The sequence below is a fragment of the Alligator sinensis genome, unplaced genomic scaffold (genome assembly GCF_000455745.1).
Source record: "Alligator sinensis unplaced genomic scaffold, ASM45574v1 scaffold434_1, whole genome shotgun sequence".
Classification (NCBI taxonomy): domain Eukaryota; kingdom Metazoa; phylum Chordata; order Crocodylia; family Alligatoridae; genus Alligator; species Alligator sinensis.
In genome coordinates this window covers 211,303-228,487 of record NW_005841994.1, presented here as the reverse complement: position 1 = coordinate 228,487, position 17,185 = coordinate 211,303, and the positions used below count along the sequence as shown (strand labels likewise).

Genomic DNA, 17,185 nt, shown 5'->3' with positions numbered 1-17,185 from the left:
GCCTGCCTTACATATCTACAGGAACAAGATTACAACCCAGAATACAGACCCAAAGATATCACTGAGCTTATACACTTCATCCTCACACACAACAATTTCACTTATAATAATCAACACTTGCTCCAGATGATGGGAACAGCTACGGGCACTAAAATGGCCCCACAGTATGCCAACCTTTTTATAAGCCACCTGGAAGAAGACTTCCTCAAGAACTGCACCATCAAACCCTTGCTGTACTTACGATATATCGATGACATCTTCATCATTTGGAGTGAGAACCTGGTATCTCTGCTTGAGTTCCACCAGAAATTCAACAGTCACCATCCCTCCATCCGACTTTCTTTAGAATACTCCAGCACCAACATCCCCTTTTTAGACACGATGATCAGTATCCAGAAGGGTAAAATACAGACCACAGTATACAAGAAACCCACAGACCAACATACATATCTGCACAGAACCAGCAATCACCCGAAACACACCAAAAAAGCTGTGATATACAGCCAAGCCCTCAGATACCACTGCATCTGTACTGAAGAGAATACCCGGGATTGCCACCTCACCAATCTTAAAAAGGCTTTCACCCAGCAAGGACACTCCTCCAGAGAGGTAGATCGCACGTTTGAAAGAGCCACCTGAATACCACGTGAAGAACTGCTGCAGTACAGAAGAAAAACACCCACAAATCGCACACCGCTGGTTATGACGCATCACCCATCCCTTGAACCTGTACGGAAAATCCTCAAAAAATTGCAACGTATATTGGAAAGAGACCCTATTCTTAAAAAGATCAGGCCCAAGGAATATGGGGAAGACAACAGATTACATGAAATCATTCCTAAACAAGCGAGGGATCTCTTAGAATGCCTGGACGTCTTCAAGTCTGCTGGGCCAGATGACCTGCATCCGAGAGCCCTGATAGAACTGGCTGAGCTTATAGCAGTGCCACTAGCAAAGCTTTTTGAAGAGATGTGGAACTCAGGAGTTGTCCCGGATGACTGGAAGAGGGCCAATGTGGTGCCTATATTCAAGAAAGGGAAGAGGGACGACACTGTAAACTACAAATTGGTCAGTCTGACTTTGGTCCTGGGAAAAAGCTTTTGAAAAATTTGTTAAGGAGGTCATCAATTACAAGCTGGCAACTGATGGGGTATTAAGATGCAATCTGCATGGCTTTGTTGAGGGTAGATCATGCCTGACAAACCGGGTGTCCTTTTACAACCAGGCAACTAACTGTCTGGATGAGGGACATGAGGTTGACGTCATTTACTTAGCCTTCAGTAAAACCTTTGATTCTGTTTCCCATGGAATTCTCTCAACCAGACCAGAGGGTGCTAGGCTGGACCAGCCTACAGTGAGGTGGGTGGACAACTGGCTTAGAGGCCGCTCCCAGAGAGTTGTCATCAATGGGATGGCCTCATCATGGAGGGCTGTCTCCAGTGGTGTCCCCCCCAAGGATTGGTGCTTGGACCTATGCTCTTTAACATATTTATTAATGACCTGGATGTGGGGGTGGAAAGTTCAATGATTTAAGTTTGCAGATGATACTAAGCTGTGGGGAAATGCAGGCACATCAGAGGATAGGGTAAAGATCCAGGATGACCTTGACAGACTGGTTTTATGGGCAGAACGGAATCAGATGAGGTTCTACCGGGACAAGTGCAGGGTTCTTCATCTGGGTAGGAAGAACCTTCACCATAGCTACATGATGGGTGGTGGTCCATTGGCTGGCACAGAATCTGAACGAGAGCTGAGGGTTACGATCAACTGGAAGATGAACATGAGCCAACAGTATGACAAAGTTGCCAGAAGGGCAAACACAACTCTGGCCTGCATCAGCTGATGTGTTGCCAGTAGATCCAGGGAGGTGTTCCTCCCTTTCTCTTTGATGTTGGTGAGGCCACAGCTTGAGTACTGTGTCCAGTTCTGGGCACTGCACTTCAAGAAGGAAGTGGATAAGCTTGAGAGGGTACAAAAAAGGGCCACTCACATGATTAGGGGCATGGAGGATAGGCCCTATGAGGACAGACTTCGGGAACTGGGCCTGTTCAGTCTGAGTAAGAGAAGGCTGAGAGGTGATTTGATAGCTGCCTAGAAGTACGTCAGGGTGAGCATCAAGATCTAGGGGAGCAACTCTTCAGGAAGGCACCTCAAGGGCGGAGGAGGACCAATGGGCACAAGCTAATAGAGGGTAAATTCAAGCTAGACATAAGAAAAAGCTTTTTATCTGTAATGGTCACCAGAATCTGGAACACACTCTCAGCAGAGGTGGTGCAGTCGCCATCCTTGGGGATGTTCAAGATGAGGTTGGACAAGCAGCTTGCTGAGCTTGTCTGAGCCCAATAACTTCCTGCCCATGGCAGGGGACTGGACTTGATGATTTTGCAGGTCCCTTCAGGTCCTTCAATTCTATGATTCTATGACTCTACTGAGCATTAATTTGGTTTCCAACTCACAGGGTTTGACATACTTTTAAGAATTTCCCTTATCAAACAAACAGGATGCGCTGAGCAACAGGTACGCACCTCTTGCTGCCCCAGCAGAGCCTGCTGAGTTGCCGGCCCCCACAGGCAACATGGTCCCAACTGCAGCTACCGCCCCTGCTCTCCCCAAGACAAAACGTAAGGTGTTTGTTGTGGGAGACTCCCTCCTGAGGGGGACTGAGGGGCCAATCTGCCACCCTGACCCCTTAGCCCGGCAAGTCTGCTGCTTCCCGGGGGCCCGCATCCGGGACATTACGGAGAGGATCCCAAAGCTCCTTAAACCCACAGACCACTATCCCATGCTCCTTATTCATGTGGGCACCAATGACACTGCTCGGAGCACTCCCAGCCAGGTCATGAGGCGCTACAGGGATTTGGGAGCGGGGCTTAAGGGTCTGGGGGCACAGGTAGTGTTCTCGTCAGGAGTGCCACTTGAAGATGAGCCAAGGTACTGTAAAGAGCTGTATCTCTCCCTCATCTGTCTTGCTTCCTTTTTGGGAATGTCACGAATGAATACCCTAAAAGAATTCAGCTTTGTTCTTCCAACCAGCTGTTGCTCAGCTGGAATACTGCAATTGTGAAATCTGCCCTGGAAAATGTGTATTTGTTTTGCTCTGCTTTGTTTTGTCATCTGCCGAAGTAGGAATGCTCCTTTTCATTCTGTGATGGTTGAAAAGAGGGGCTTGGTGTTGGTGTTATATAGCATAATTAGGAATTATCTATATATGTAATGCTGCCTAAGAACTAATTCAGCAAGACCTCTGTTTCCAGAACGCCTATGAGAAGTACACGAATATACAGAATTGAGCTATAAGGTGGAAAACCCTTCCAGATGGGGACTTGTATTTTTTAATATGTAAAGCATTTAGTGACTTTTGAGTGCTATATAAATACCAAATAGCACAGAAAAGATACAAATGGCACGCAACCGACTGTCAGTGCAGCAAATTAAGCTTCTGTTTATAGCAGGAGTGTAAATATAGGGTTAACGGTTAATTCATTTAATGATGAATGTGACACCACTGTGTTATCCTGTAAGAACGTGAATAGAGATTTGCAGCAGACAACATGCTGTGAGCCCAAAAGAATAGGAAACTACTGCCTGCTTTTTTTAAAACTATTGCAAAATGTGGACACAATACTTGGACATAATAGACTGTGTCTGACAACATTTGTACAGTATGTAGCGGAGTGAGCCCCACTCAGCTTCCTATAGTTATCCATATATAGTGACTAAAATTGCAGACACTGAATTAACTCTGAATAACATATGAGCTGGAGTGACAGCCTTCATGTGGTTCTAGAAGGATGAGAATAAGATAGATGGCTGTTTGTGTAGATGTACTAAACTGCAAATCCAGGGGTCCATAGAGTATGGAAAATATGCCAAAAGCTGGGTTGTCCCTTCCATCCCACAGACCCCATTGATTTCCTGCAGGGCAGGAATCCCCCCTTGCAGAGCAGCTTGCAAGATCAGGGTAAATCCATTTCTAGTAACAGACTTTCTCACGCACCCTACCCACTACATTCACGTTTCTCCACTTAGCCCACCTTGGCATCCTTCTGAACCCTGTTATTTTTCAAAACTATTTGGAGAATAGAGAGTGAGTTCTGAATGCCAGCAAGCAACTCTGCCTCTACTGAACCAAGCGGAGAAAGCAGTTGCACTTGAATTTCCCAATTGCCAATTCTCCTTTTTCCTTTCTAACACCAGAATGGAAAGAGCTTTTAGCAAAACTCTCTCTCTAACTTTAGCGGCTGCTCCAGTACCATATAAGGAGACGGGCCATTTCCAAGATCCAAAATATTGAGGGTTTCAGGAGGTTGAGAAAATGGCGAGTTCATATTTATACAGAAACAAGTGGTATGTCAATCCAAATCACAGAACCCGTGCAAAATGCACTCTCTGACAGGAACGCCGCTAAGCAGCGGCGTTCAGCGCCTCGTTTTTAGGCAATCGTCAGGTAAAGCTCCATCTAGAATAGATTGAACTAAAGCAAGATGACAGGAACTGGGAACCCCCAAATCCGAAAGAAATAGCTTTAGGGATGAAAAAGGAGAGTGTGTAAATAGCAAAAGTAGAGGTACCACATTTTGGAGCCAATTGCTTTAGAGAATAAGTGTGTTTTTAAAAACGGATTAAAATAGATTTCTGCAATGGAGGAGCAGGGAGTGCACAAACATTTTTATTTTTGCTCTCAAGCAAATCCCGGGACGTCATTCTCCCCCTGTACTCGGCCTTAGTGAGGCCGCAGCTGGAGTACTGTGTCCAGTTTTGGGCTCCACAATTCAAAAAGGATGTGGAGAAGCTTGAGAGAGTCCAGAGAAGAGCCACGCGCATGATCAGAGGTCAGGGAAGCAGACCCTACGATGACAGGCTGAGAGCCCTGGGGCTCTTTAGCCTGAAAAAGCGCAGGCTCAGGGGTGATCTGATGGCCACCTACAAGTTTATCAGGGGTGACCACCAGCATCTGGGGGAACGTTTGTTCACCAGAGCGCCCCAAGGGATGACGAGGTCGAATGGTCACAAACTACTTCAAGATCGTTTCAGGCTGGACATAAGGAAGAACTTCTTTACTGTCCGAGCCCCCAAGGTCTGGAACAGCCTGCCACCGGAGGTGGTTCAAGCGCCTTCATTGAACACCTTCAAGATGAAACTGGATGCTTATCTTGCTGGGATCCTATGACCCCAGCTGACTTCCTGCCCTTTGGGCGGGGGGCTGGACGCGATGATCTTCCGAGGTCCCTTCCAGCCCTAATGTCTATGAAATCTATGAAATACAGAACGGATTTTAGAGAAACAGTAGAATTCTCCAAAATGTGTCATGCTGCTGTACTGTGCTGTTCAAGGGCCAAAGCTCCCTATATTTTTTGCAGATGAACTCCATGCATACTCTCTGACGGTATTCAGTCACATCTTCTGTTCCTAGATTCCTCGTTGTAAAGGCTGAAAACATGATTCTGAGCTTCCATGCATCAGAAGAATAACTATGAAATTTTAATTTGTCTTTTAACAGATTCTCAGCAATCTCTGGCCCTTTTTCTTTTGACTTGGCAGTAGGGTTTCAGATGTTAAAGTCAATCTCTTTTGGAGTGTTACTTTTTCCTGACTATAGATACTAGAATGAAAATTGTAGAGGTGTTGGTAAGTTTTGTGAAGAAAACATTATAATAGGTTATAACATTTGGCTCTCAAGAAGACAACAGGGACCCAAAGGGGCTCCAAATATTATTAAATTGCTTCCAAAATTTAATGATGCTACTATGATAAATAAGTAGGCTTGGCAGGATTTAATATTTATTGGTAAACGTTGATTTCACCTCACACTCACATCCAACAAAAAAAAAGTTCCATCAGTAACAATCAAAAAGAGAGAGGAAGAACAGAAGGGAGTTGCAGGTTGGGGTATAGAGGACCAGCCTCTTTAAAGAGGAAAACAGCAGGCAGCCTAATGACTTGCCACAACTGGCTGTTTGTTTGCAGGTGCTAGGAAGTAAACTGAAGGGAGATAACAGGCTACTTAAACCCCTACCCAGAGCTCAGAGCGGGGGAAGAATATTTGAGTTAGATGGCTGTGGAGAAGGCATGTGAAAGAAGGCATGCAAAGTAGCAGGGGGGAATTCCTGACATCTGAGTGGGACAACTCAGCTGCAGAGAACCGAGGACAGCCTGTAAAAAGAGGTGAAACAGCCTACTGATGAGACTGGTAGAGACTCCAATTAGAAAGGATACAAGTTTTGGAGTTTTCTTGACCTTTTCATTCTTTTGTTTTGCCATCCTGGGGGCAATGATCTTTATGTTGTTAATTCAAGTTGATAAAAATTGAAATAAATGCTTAAAAATAAACATGAATATTATCCATCACAATTATAAAAAAAATACTTGATTTTGGCCAAGCCTATATATAAGGTACCATTTTAGGACCCCTACTGCTCAGTCCTCCCAGGTCATAGAGTCACCAGCCTTTTCATATTGCTCTGGAAACAAACTGTTTTGGTAGGATGCATGAAAATCCTGATGTCTCTATCTTTGGTCCCTTTGGTCTATCCACAGTTACTTATATTCTCAAAATGATGTACAACTTTATTAAATAAACAGGGCAGAGAAAACAGGAATTCTTCTTCCAAAAGATCAGGGGAAAAAGACAAAAGGAATTGTTTTGCAATGTCATTCTATTAAAGAAAAAAAAAAAACAGACTAAGGTTTTACTGGAGCTATATGTACCGAAGGAGAGAACAGCACTATAAGATTGCCCTTGGGTCCTTCATAGGCTTGTCCTCAAGGAGATTTTTATAAAAGTAAGACTGTTTGCTATAGACGTTGTAAACTACATACAGAAATACAATACCTACCTAACCATATACGTATAACGCCGATGTAGTTTTACCCTTAGCATAACAGTTTCCTTAAGTCTGAGCCAATATTTCATTCCTGCTTTCTGGCACTTCCCCAGGTGATACATACAGTAAATGCTCAGATAGCTTAGATTTATATCTTTGGTAATCAAAGCAACAGGTCAAGTATCAGGTGAATTACTGTAGTTACTAAAGAATCTGTCTCCGCACGACAGCCAGAATTAACACAGAGATTGAGAGAAAGCTAAGCTGTCCTACCCGTATCGTTTATTATTTTTAGCATTTCTAAATAAGCAGCCAACAAGGAAGTGGAGAAATGTAAGCAAAAGCAATAATGAATCAGGACTACGTAAGAGTGCATACATGAAAAATAACTGAGAATTAAGAGTGCTACAAGATTTTTTTAAATTGCATATGGTAATGTAAGGGTTTTTTTAAATGTTCTTTGTTATACCAAGGCAGGGGCAAAGGCAAAAGAGAGGGTAGCAGTGTGTATTCAAAGTTGTGCTGTTTTCCACTCTCTCAAGGACGGCTTTGCTACCCTCCTACACTGGGCAGTGCTACAGTCAGAGTGATGAGTGTCTGTGTTTTCTGCCTGTCAGCAAAGGTGGATCAGGCCTGCATGACCTCAGCAGCTTGCTAGGCCACAGCCAGGAAGGTTTGAATAGCCCCATAGAAAAGTCCAGCGTGACCCACTGCTGACACAGGCAAATCTTTGGGCCTGAACGCAGAGCATCCTGGTTCTCTCTCCGATACAGCTCTGAGCATGGTGGGTTCCTAGCATTACTAAAGAAGATCGCACTTGTTCTTGCACACAAGGTGCAATTCTTTTCCGATGCAGAGTGGAGTGCCACTTGAAGATGAGCCAAGGTACTGTAAAGAGCTGTATCTCTCCCTCATCTGTCTTGCTTCCTTTTTGGGAATGTCACGAATGAATACCCTAAAAGAATTCAGCTTTGTTCTTCCAACCAGCTGTTGCTCAGCTGGAATACTGCAATTGTGAAATCTGCCCTGGAAAATGTGTATTTGTTTTGCTCTGCTTTGTTTTGTCATCTGCCGAAGTAGGAATGCTCCTTTTCATTCTGTGATGGTTGAAAAGAGGGGCTTGGTGTTGGTGTTATATAGCATAATTAGGAATTATCTATATATGTAATGCTGCCTAAGAACTAATTCAGCAAGACCTCTGTTTCCAGAACGCCTATGAGAAGTACACGAATATACAGAATTGAGCTATAAGGTGGAAAACCCTTCCAGATGGGGACTTGTATTTTTTAATATGTAAAGCATTTAGTGACTTTTGAGTGCTATATAAATACCAAATAGCACAGAAAAGATACAAATGGCACGCAACCGACTGTCAGTGCAGCAAATTAAGCTTCTGTTTATAGCAGGAGTGTAAATATAGGGTTAACGGTTAATTCATTTAATGATGAATGTGACACCACTGTGTTATCCTGTAAGAACGTGAATAGAGATTTGCAGCAGACAACATGCTGTGAGCCCAAAAGAATAGGAAACTACTGCCTGCTTTTTTTAAAACTATTGCAAAATGTGGACACAATACTTGGACATAATAGACTGTGTCTGACAACATTTGTACAGTATGTAGCGGAGTGAGCCCCACTCAGCTTCCTATAGTTATCCATATATAGTGACTAAAATTGCAGACACTGAATTAACTCTGAATAACATATGAGCTGGAGTGACAGCCTTCATGTGGTTCTAGAAGGATGAGAATAAGATAGATGGCTGTTTGTGTAGATGTACTAAACTGCAAATCCAGGGGTCCATAGAGTATGGAAAATATGCCAAAAGCTGGGTTGTCCCTTCCATCCCACAGACCCCATTGATTTCCTGCAGGGCAGGAATCCCCCCTTGCAGAGCAGCTTGCAAGATCAGGGTAAATCCATTTCTAGTAACAGACTTTCTCACGCACCCTACCCACTACATTCACGTTTCTCCACTTAGCCCACCTTGGCATCCTTCTGAACCCTGTTATTTTTCAAAACTATTTGGAGAATAGAGAGTGAGTTCTGAATGCCAGCAAGCAACTCTGCCTCTACTGAACCAAGCGGAGAAAGCAGTTGCACTTGAATTTCCCAATTGCCAATTCTCCTTTTTCCTTTCTAACACCAGAATGGAAAGAGCTTTTAGCAAAACTCTCTCTCTAACTTTAGCGGCTGCTCCAGTACCATATAAGGAGACGGGCCATTTCCAAGATCCAAAATATTGAGGGTTTCAGGAGGTTGAGAAAATGGCGAGTTCATATTTATACAGAAACAAGTGGTATGTCAATCCAAATCACAGAACCCGTGCAAAATGCACTCTCTGACAGGAACGCCGCTAAGCAGCGGCGTTCAGCGCCTCGTTTTTAGGCAATCGTCAGGTAAAGCTCCATCTAGAATAGATTGAACTAAAGCAAGATGACAGGAACTGGGAACCCCCAAATCCGAAAGAAATAGCTTTAGGGATGAAAAAGGAGAGTGTGTAAATAGCAAAAGTAGAGGTACCACATTTTGGAGCCAATTGCTTTAGAGAATAAGTGTGTTTTTAAAAACGGATTAAAATAGATTTCTGCAATGGAGGAGCAGGGAGTGCACAAACATTTTTATTTTTGCTCTCAAGCAAATCCCGGGACGTCATTCTCCCCCTGTACTCGGCCTTAGTGAGGCCGCAGCTGGAGTACTGTGTCCAGTTTTGGGCTCCACAATTCAAAAAGGATGTGGAGAAGCTTGAGAGAGTCCAGAGAAGAGCCACGCGCATGATCAGAGGTCAGGGAAGCAGACCCTACGATGACAGGCTGAGAGCCCTGGGGCTCTTTAGCCTGGAAAAGCGCAGGCTCAGGGGTGATCTGATGGCCAGCTACAAGTTTATCAGGGGTGACCACCAGTATCTGGGGGAACGTTTGTTCACCAGAGCGCCCCAAGGGATGACGAGGTCGAATGGTCACAAACTACTTCAAGATCGTTTCAGGCTGGACATAAGGAAGAACTTCTTTACTGTCCGAGCCCCCAAGGTCTGGAACAGCCTGCCACCGGAGGTGGTTCAAGCGCCTTCATTGAACACCTTCAAGATGAAACTGGATGCTTATCTTGCTGGGATCCTATGACCCCAGCTGACTTCCTGCCCTTTGGGCGGGGGGCTGGACGCGATGATCTTCCGAGGTCCCTTCCAGCCCTAATGTCTATGAAATCTATGAAATACAGAACGGATTTTAGAGAAACAGTAGAATTCTCCAAAATGTGTCATGCTGCTGTACTGTGCTGTTCAAGGGCCAAAGCTCCCTATATTTTTTGCAGATGAACTCCATGCATACTCTCTGACGGTATTCAGTCACATCTTCTGTTCCTAGATTCCTCGTTGTAAAGGCTGAAAACATGATTCTGAGCTTCCATGCATCAGAAGAATAACTATGAAATTTTAATTTGTCTTTTAACAGATTCTCAGCAATCTCTGGCCCTTTTTCTTTTGACTTGGCAGTAGGGTTTCAGATGTTAAAGTCAATCTCTTTTGGAGTGTTACTTTTTCCTGACTATAGATACTAGAATGAAAATTGTAGAGGTGTTGGTAAGTTTTGTGAAGAAAACATTATAATAGGTTATAACATTTGGCTCTCAAGAAGACAACAGGGACCCAAAGGGGCTCCAAATATTATTAAATTGCTTCCAAAATTTAATGATGCTACTATGATAAATAAGTAGGCTTGGCAGGATTTAATATTTATTGGTAAACGTTGATTTCACCTCACACTCACATCCAACAAAAAAAAAGTTCCATCAGTAACAATCAAAAAGAGAGAGGAAGAACAGAAGGGAGTTGCAGGTTGGGGTATAGAGGACCAGCCTCTTTAAAGAGGAAAACAGCAGGCAGCCTAATGACTTGCCACAATTGGCTGTTTGTTTGCAGGTGCTAGGAAGTAAACTGAAGGGAGATAACAGGCTACTTAAACCCCTACCCAGAGCTCAGAGCGGGGGAAGAATATTTGAGTTAGATGGCTGTGGAGAAGGCATGTGAAAGAAGGCATGCAAAGTAGCAGGGGGGAATTCCTGACATCTGAGTGGGACAACTCAGCTGCAGAGAACCGAGGACAGCCTGTAAAAAGAGGTGAAACAGCCTACTGATGAGACTGGTAGAGACTCCAATTAGAAAGGATACAAGTTTTGGAGTTTTCTTGACCTTTTCATTCTTTTGTTTTGCCATCCTGGGGGCAATGATCTTTATGTTGTTAATTCAAGTTGATAAAAATTGAAATAAATGCTTAAAAATAAACATGAATATTATCCATCACAATTATAAAAAAAATACTTGATTTTGGCCAAGCCTATATATAAGGTACCATTTTAGGACCCCTACTGCTCAGTCCTCCCAGGTCATAGAGTCACCAGCCTTTTCATATTGCTCTGGAAACAAACTGTTTTGGTAGGATGCATGAAAATCCTGATGTCTCTATCTTTGGTCCCTTTGGTCTATCCACAGTTACTTATATTCTCAAAATGATGTACAACTTTATTAAATAAACAGGGCAGAGAAAACAGGAATTCTTCTTCCAAAAGATCAGGGGAAAAAGACAAAAGGAATTGTTTTGCAATGTCATTCTATTAAAGAAAAAAAAAAAACAGACTAAGGTTTTACTGGAGCTATATGTACCGAAGGAGAGAACAGCACTATAAGATTGCCCTTGGGTCCTTCATAGGCTTGTCCTCAAGGAGATTTTTATAAAAGTAAGACTGTTTGCTATAGACGTTGTAAACTACATACAGAAATACAATACCTACCTAACCATATACGTATAACGCCGATGTAGTCCTTATTTTTGGCAGAGAGTAGCTTGTCATATGAGGGACAGCCAGCCAAGAGTATACGATCATGGTCTTCACACATGGATATCAAATGTTGTTCTGCACTTCTTGTGCAGCACACATGGTAATGAGCCAGTTTAGTAATGGCATGTCTGATAGAGTCATCTATTGTTCCACTGACTTCCCCACCTTCAATATGAAGAATCCGAATATTCATTAAGGCTGCAGATGTGGCCAGTGCCAGTGCATCAAACCTGTCTCCATGAACTATCATTATATCAGGTTTCAGACGGTTAAGGACATCTGGTAGCTTTACTAATGCAAGGCCTACTGATTCCACCATGGCTGCCTCATCCTCGCCTCTCACGATGGTGTGTAACCTTGTATGAATGTCAAAGTCATCTTGTTCAATCATACGGTAGGTGTTACTGAAAACAAGATGGAAACAAAAGAAATACTTTGAGTGCAATGCCAATTGCTTTCATGTATGTTATGGACAGCAGAACGGTATACAAGCAATTTCATTATCGATTTGCTAACACAGTTTTAACTTTTTTGTAGAAAAGTTAGATTCCCTCTGTGCCCATCTCCTTGGAAAGCAACATTTCAGATTTTAGTGATGTTTGTTCACTGAAGCCAAAATTTTTAAACTGGGATACCCCATACAGGTACCTGAATCTATGTTTAGGTACCTTCATAAAAGTTTTGTCGAAGACCAGTAGTTTCCACTAGCTTCAGCAAAAATTGTGATTGTGCAGCACCTTCAAAAAACTGGGCCACTTTAAGTTCCAAACTTTGTGCATGCTAGCTTGAAAGCACTTGTCTGATACTACAGCCTGCTACCAAGTTAACACATTGTAAAAGCAAAACACACAAAAAACTAAACATAGAAACAATACAAAAAATGAAATTTAAATCATCAAACTGAGGGGAGATAAATTGCACAAGATTGAAGACATTTAAGACTTCTAGAAAATCTCTTTTTAATATTTGAAATCAAGCAAATATTCAAATCTTTACTGAACAGTAAAAGTATGGAAAAATAAACATGGTTTAACCATAAAACTATTTACTTTATACCACATGAAATATTTTAATTAATCGCCAGACATTTAGTTAGTACAACTCTATCAAAGTATTTTTGTAATATGCTTTTACCAATCTGCTATACTGACTGGAGAACAGGAAAGAATGCTGAGCTTCTTCCACATAGTAGGAATTTTTGGAAACAGGTGACTCAGAAGTTTAGTTAGAAGACTTGCCCGCCACATCAGCATAATTTAAATTATACATGAAAGGCTTCCAAAGTGCTTCCAAACATTAGTACCAATGATGATAAATATGCAAACCTGAATATTATATATGTCAGCCAAACAACCTTAATGGCAGTCTCCCATTTTTTTAGTCCTGTATTTTACGCAAAAGGTGTAGTAGCAGTAAACGGGAACAACCAAATTGGTAAATCAGTCAGTTCCAAAGGCCTCTAGTATACTTTTTACTAGGCAGGAATACCATAGGTAAGGGGCTCTTTTTCATTGGTGATATAACATATATCAGCTTTCACCTGCAAATGGGAAAGCCTTATTTCTGATATGCTGGGAGACACCATTACACACACATCTGTAATCTATAATCTGTTAATCTGCCCCAAATTACATCTGCTTTTTTTGCAACTGCATAGCTTTGCACACATGGCAAGTTTGCAATCCATCAACACCCCCAATTCCTTCTCAGCAACATTACCGCCTAGCCAATCAGCTCTCATTCTGTATTTGTGCATTTTTTTCTTTCCTAGGAAGAGCACCCACATTTATCTATTTGTCAAACTTAATTTTGTTGTCAAGTGCCCAGTTTTCCAATTTATCAAGATCCTTTTGAATTACTACCCTCCAAAGGGTTTGCAACACTTCCCAGTTTTGTCATCTGCACACACTATCAGGAAACTCTCTATTTCTATATCCAACTCTTGAAAAAAAGGTTAAATGCTACCCAGACCAGATTTAGAACAGACTCCTGTGAAACCTCACTTGAAAGCACCTGGCATTCTAATACAGATCCACTCATAATTGTTCACTGACTCTGGTTATTCAGCCAACTATGTCTCCACCTAACAGTAGTTGCGTCTAGCCTATACTTCTCCAGAATTCTCTCTCAGACAAGATTTTTTTTCCCTTGCAGACTTCACACATGTATTTGTACAAAATCAAAACCACCAATACAATTCCTGCTTTCAAAAGGAATGTAGGTGCTTAAAAGGGAGAGCTAGGCATCTGTCTAAAAACCCAAATCCTAACCTTAAGTGTTTAAGCTTTTGCCACTGAAGTCCCTTAGGCACCTAACTTTCTGCTGCTACATATGCACAAAACTGTCCAAGTCTTGGCAGTGCCAAGATGCTCAGACCTCTTACCTTCAAGTCCTGCGAGGATTTACAAACAAGGCATTTAGCCATTCATCGTGTCTGCTGGGTTTGATCTCATAAGTGTTATTAGAACATGACTGAGCCTCTCCCTTCACGAACACATCATGGATATATACAAAAGTCCCTGCTCTGGTGATTATTTATAACCTTGAAAATGAGAGGAGATAGCAGTCATGAAACTGAATAGCTTCTATCATTTTCAGGATTATTTTTGACAGCTACTTTTGTCATTTCTGGGGCCAGTAGTATGTATTTAAATGGAGTTTAGTTACATTACAAAGCAGACAGTGGGGCCAAAAGATGCCACACACGTAAGTGGTTTATGCACTTAACCAATTGACAGATAACCAATGTTTGTTATAATGTAGGCAACAGACAAAAAAAAACTGGGACTGACATTGTGTTATGCAGTTAACCAAATTATTCACTAATCCAATATGTAAGTGGTGCACACCGTATTCCAAAACTGACTTGAAAGAGGAATGAAAAATTTAAAAAGGACAATGCCCCAATTACCAAAATGTTAAATAATATTGCATTCTATGTTATCTGATCTGAAACAATTCTAGATTGAACATCTGCGGATTCCCAAAACTACAAGGATCATTAGTGGAAAAAGGCCATTGATGGAGGAGCCTAGGTTGAAAAACAATTGTGTTCAGCCATGATGGAAAAGTTTAATAATTTAAAAATAATATTTAGCCAGGAAAAAATAGGAGGAATTGCTTTCTGACTGTCCCTTATACTATTCTAATGAGGAATGCAATCCTTCTTCTACATGAGATGACTACTGTATGATTTCCTTTTATGAACTCATGATCCTGAGGAATTACCCAAGGACAAAGATGTGTATTTCCATCTTACCCATAGTCATCGATAAGATGAGAGCCGAGAACCACCACTTCGAGCTCAAAGAACTCAGATTCTGCTTTAATGCCAAACATGATCGGGGCTAACTTAGAATAGTCAGCCCGGTTGCAAGTAGCAACACAGACACGAAGTTTTCGGTTGTTCCTATTCTTCTCCATAGCTTGTTTCTGTTTTTGTTTTGAAAGATTCTTAAAATACAGCTCCTGAAACAACAGAAAACAAGTATCTTATTTATCTGTGTAGTCATTAAATTATCCACTTAAGTGATACAGGCCTATTTGATGCATTGCATTAACATGGGCTTAACATCCACAAGCCCCCCCAATACTGGAGGGAGGTGGGGGCTTACTGGGTATACACCAATTGATTTTGGGAGACAACTAAAGAGAAAACAGGGACGAGAGTAAGTTAATAATCTCAAAACAAGTACACCAAGGAGGGATACCAGGCAGAGTACATAGACAGTGCCCACTGGCCCTAAAACAAATCCAGAGAGCTGTAAACAATACAGGATATGCAGCAGAATCCTAGGTTATTTCAGTATGGAGATCTGGAAAAGTGGTAACTAACTGATGACTAATCAATTAGTGGTGACTAATTGATGGGAAAGCAAGTATTCTACCATGGCAAGGGTTAAGCAGAAGGGGAAGAACAAAACCTCCAATACTTTTCATTTTAATTTTAAATATAACTTCAGAGCTTATTTACTTTAGTGTATTCATAAACAAAACACCATCCAGTAGTTAAAGCAAGAAGCCTGATGTCAGAACTCCTTGGTCTGAGTCCTAGCTCTAGCACTGCTTTGCTAGGAAGTTGAGGCAAATCACTGATGCCTACATTTTTCAAAAACATCTGCTAGTTTTGGACATCCAACCTGCACAGCTAAGATCTGCTGGGCATCCCTCCAATTTGAAATAGAGCTGTGGTTACTCAGTACCAGTGTGTATCAAGCTAAGGATGTTTCAAGCTGGGCATTCAAAAACTGAGGCATCCAAAATTTGTGGACACTTCTTGAAAAATGTAAACTAATTCTGTTGAATCAAACTCAAGTTTCCCAGACTGTAAAATTTTGCTGATACTATACTTATCTTGGATATCTTGAGGAATGTTTAATTGTAATTAAATATCTATAAAGCACTATGTGATGTTCCAATAGAAAACACTAAGTGCAAGGTTATTACTGTTTTACTAAATTTAAAAAATTTTATCCTAAAAGCAAACATCAGAAAGAACAGCTGGGAGATTCTTACTGTTGTATGAACAAAGATATTGTGTTGTAGGGCTGTGTGAAGCTTCGGTAGCCGATTTGATTCAGAGGAGATTTGGCCCGATTTGGCAGCTGAATCTCCGAATCCGAATAGAATCAGGAGACCAATTAAAAGGTTCTAATCAAACTGGAAGCCTCAGAATTGATTCACAAAAGATTCAGCACTGATTCGGGGATTCGGCAATAGACTAATAGTCTCCAACTGGTAAATCTGTTGTGCTGGGTGGAGGGAAGGGGTGTTGGGGAAGGGGGGAAGATCAATGCTCCCACAGCAAGCAAGGGATTGGGGCTGGGGCAAGCTGCCCAGCCAGGGTCGGGGGGTGCAGGACTTGGGGAGGGAGTGTTGTAGTCTTTGAAAGCGGTGCAGTGCCACGTGCATCCTGCTGCTGAGCAGGCCAGGCAATGAGGTACATGACGCTGCTTTCAAAGGCTACAGTAAAGCATGGAGGTGGGGAGCAGGCAGAACACAGCTGCAGCCTGCCCTTGCCCTGGGCAAAGATCGGGGGCCACAGCTCCCCCCCACCCCTTGGAACGAACATGCCTCCCTTCCCCAGCTCCCCTGTGGTGCGCACAGTGGCGGGAGTTGCCTACACACGCCCCTGGATGAGCCGCCAGGCTCCCATTGCCCCGTGACCTGGCCTGGCTGGGACCCATTCCCTGTAAATGGGGCCCCAGCAGGCTAGGTCGTGGGGCAATCCCCACAGTGCAACAGGGGGTAGGGCAAGGGTGAATGATTTGCTCCTGCCCCTACTCTGCTCCCTCCTGCACTGTGGGGGTCTTGATCTGCCTCCCCGAAGCCCAGGCAGTCAAAAGAAACTTACCGGCGTGCTATGCTGGGCCAGCTACGATCCCGGTACACCCCTCGCCCTTGCTGCAAAAGCCTGTGGCTGGGCTCCCCTGGCGTTTGGGGGGGCTAAGCCCCATTAGTCCCACCCCCAGCCTTCTGCCATCTATGCCCCAGCCCCAATCCCTTTCTTGCCATGGGGGGGGG

At 42.8% G+C, this 17,185-nt stretch overlaps 1 protein-coding gene across 6 annotated transcripts in view; it reads right to left on the bottom strand.

The window, feature by feature from the left end:
• GNE (glucosamine (UDP-N-acetyl)-2-epimerase/N-acetylmannosamine kinase) overlaps positions 1 to 17,185 on the bottom strand; it is a 99,465-nt gene that overhangs the window by 24,679 nt on the left and 57,601 nt on the right. For 5 of the 6 annotated variants that reach the window (XM_025201429.1, XM_025201428.1, XM_025201425.1 and 2 more), the window contains 2 exons: positions 14,922 to 15,130; positions 11,615 to 12,066 (listed from right to left, as the gene is read on the bottom strand). In XM_025201429.1, the coding sequence (XP_025057214.1) occupies positions 11,615 to 12,066; positions 14,922 to 15,085 (616 nt within the window). In that variant the 5' untranslated portion in view covers positions 15,086 to 15,130. Of the gene's footprint in view, positions 1 to 11,614; positions 12,067 to 14,045; positions 14,127 to 14,921; positions 15,131 to 17,185 lie in introns of those variants that run through there. The other variant, XM_025201430.1, reaches the window with a different exon arrangement.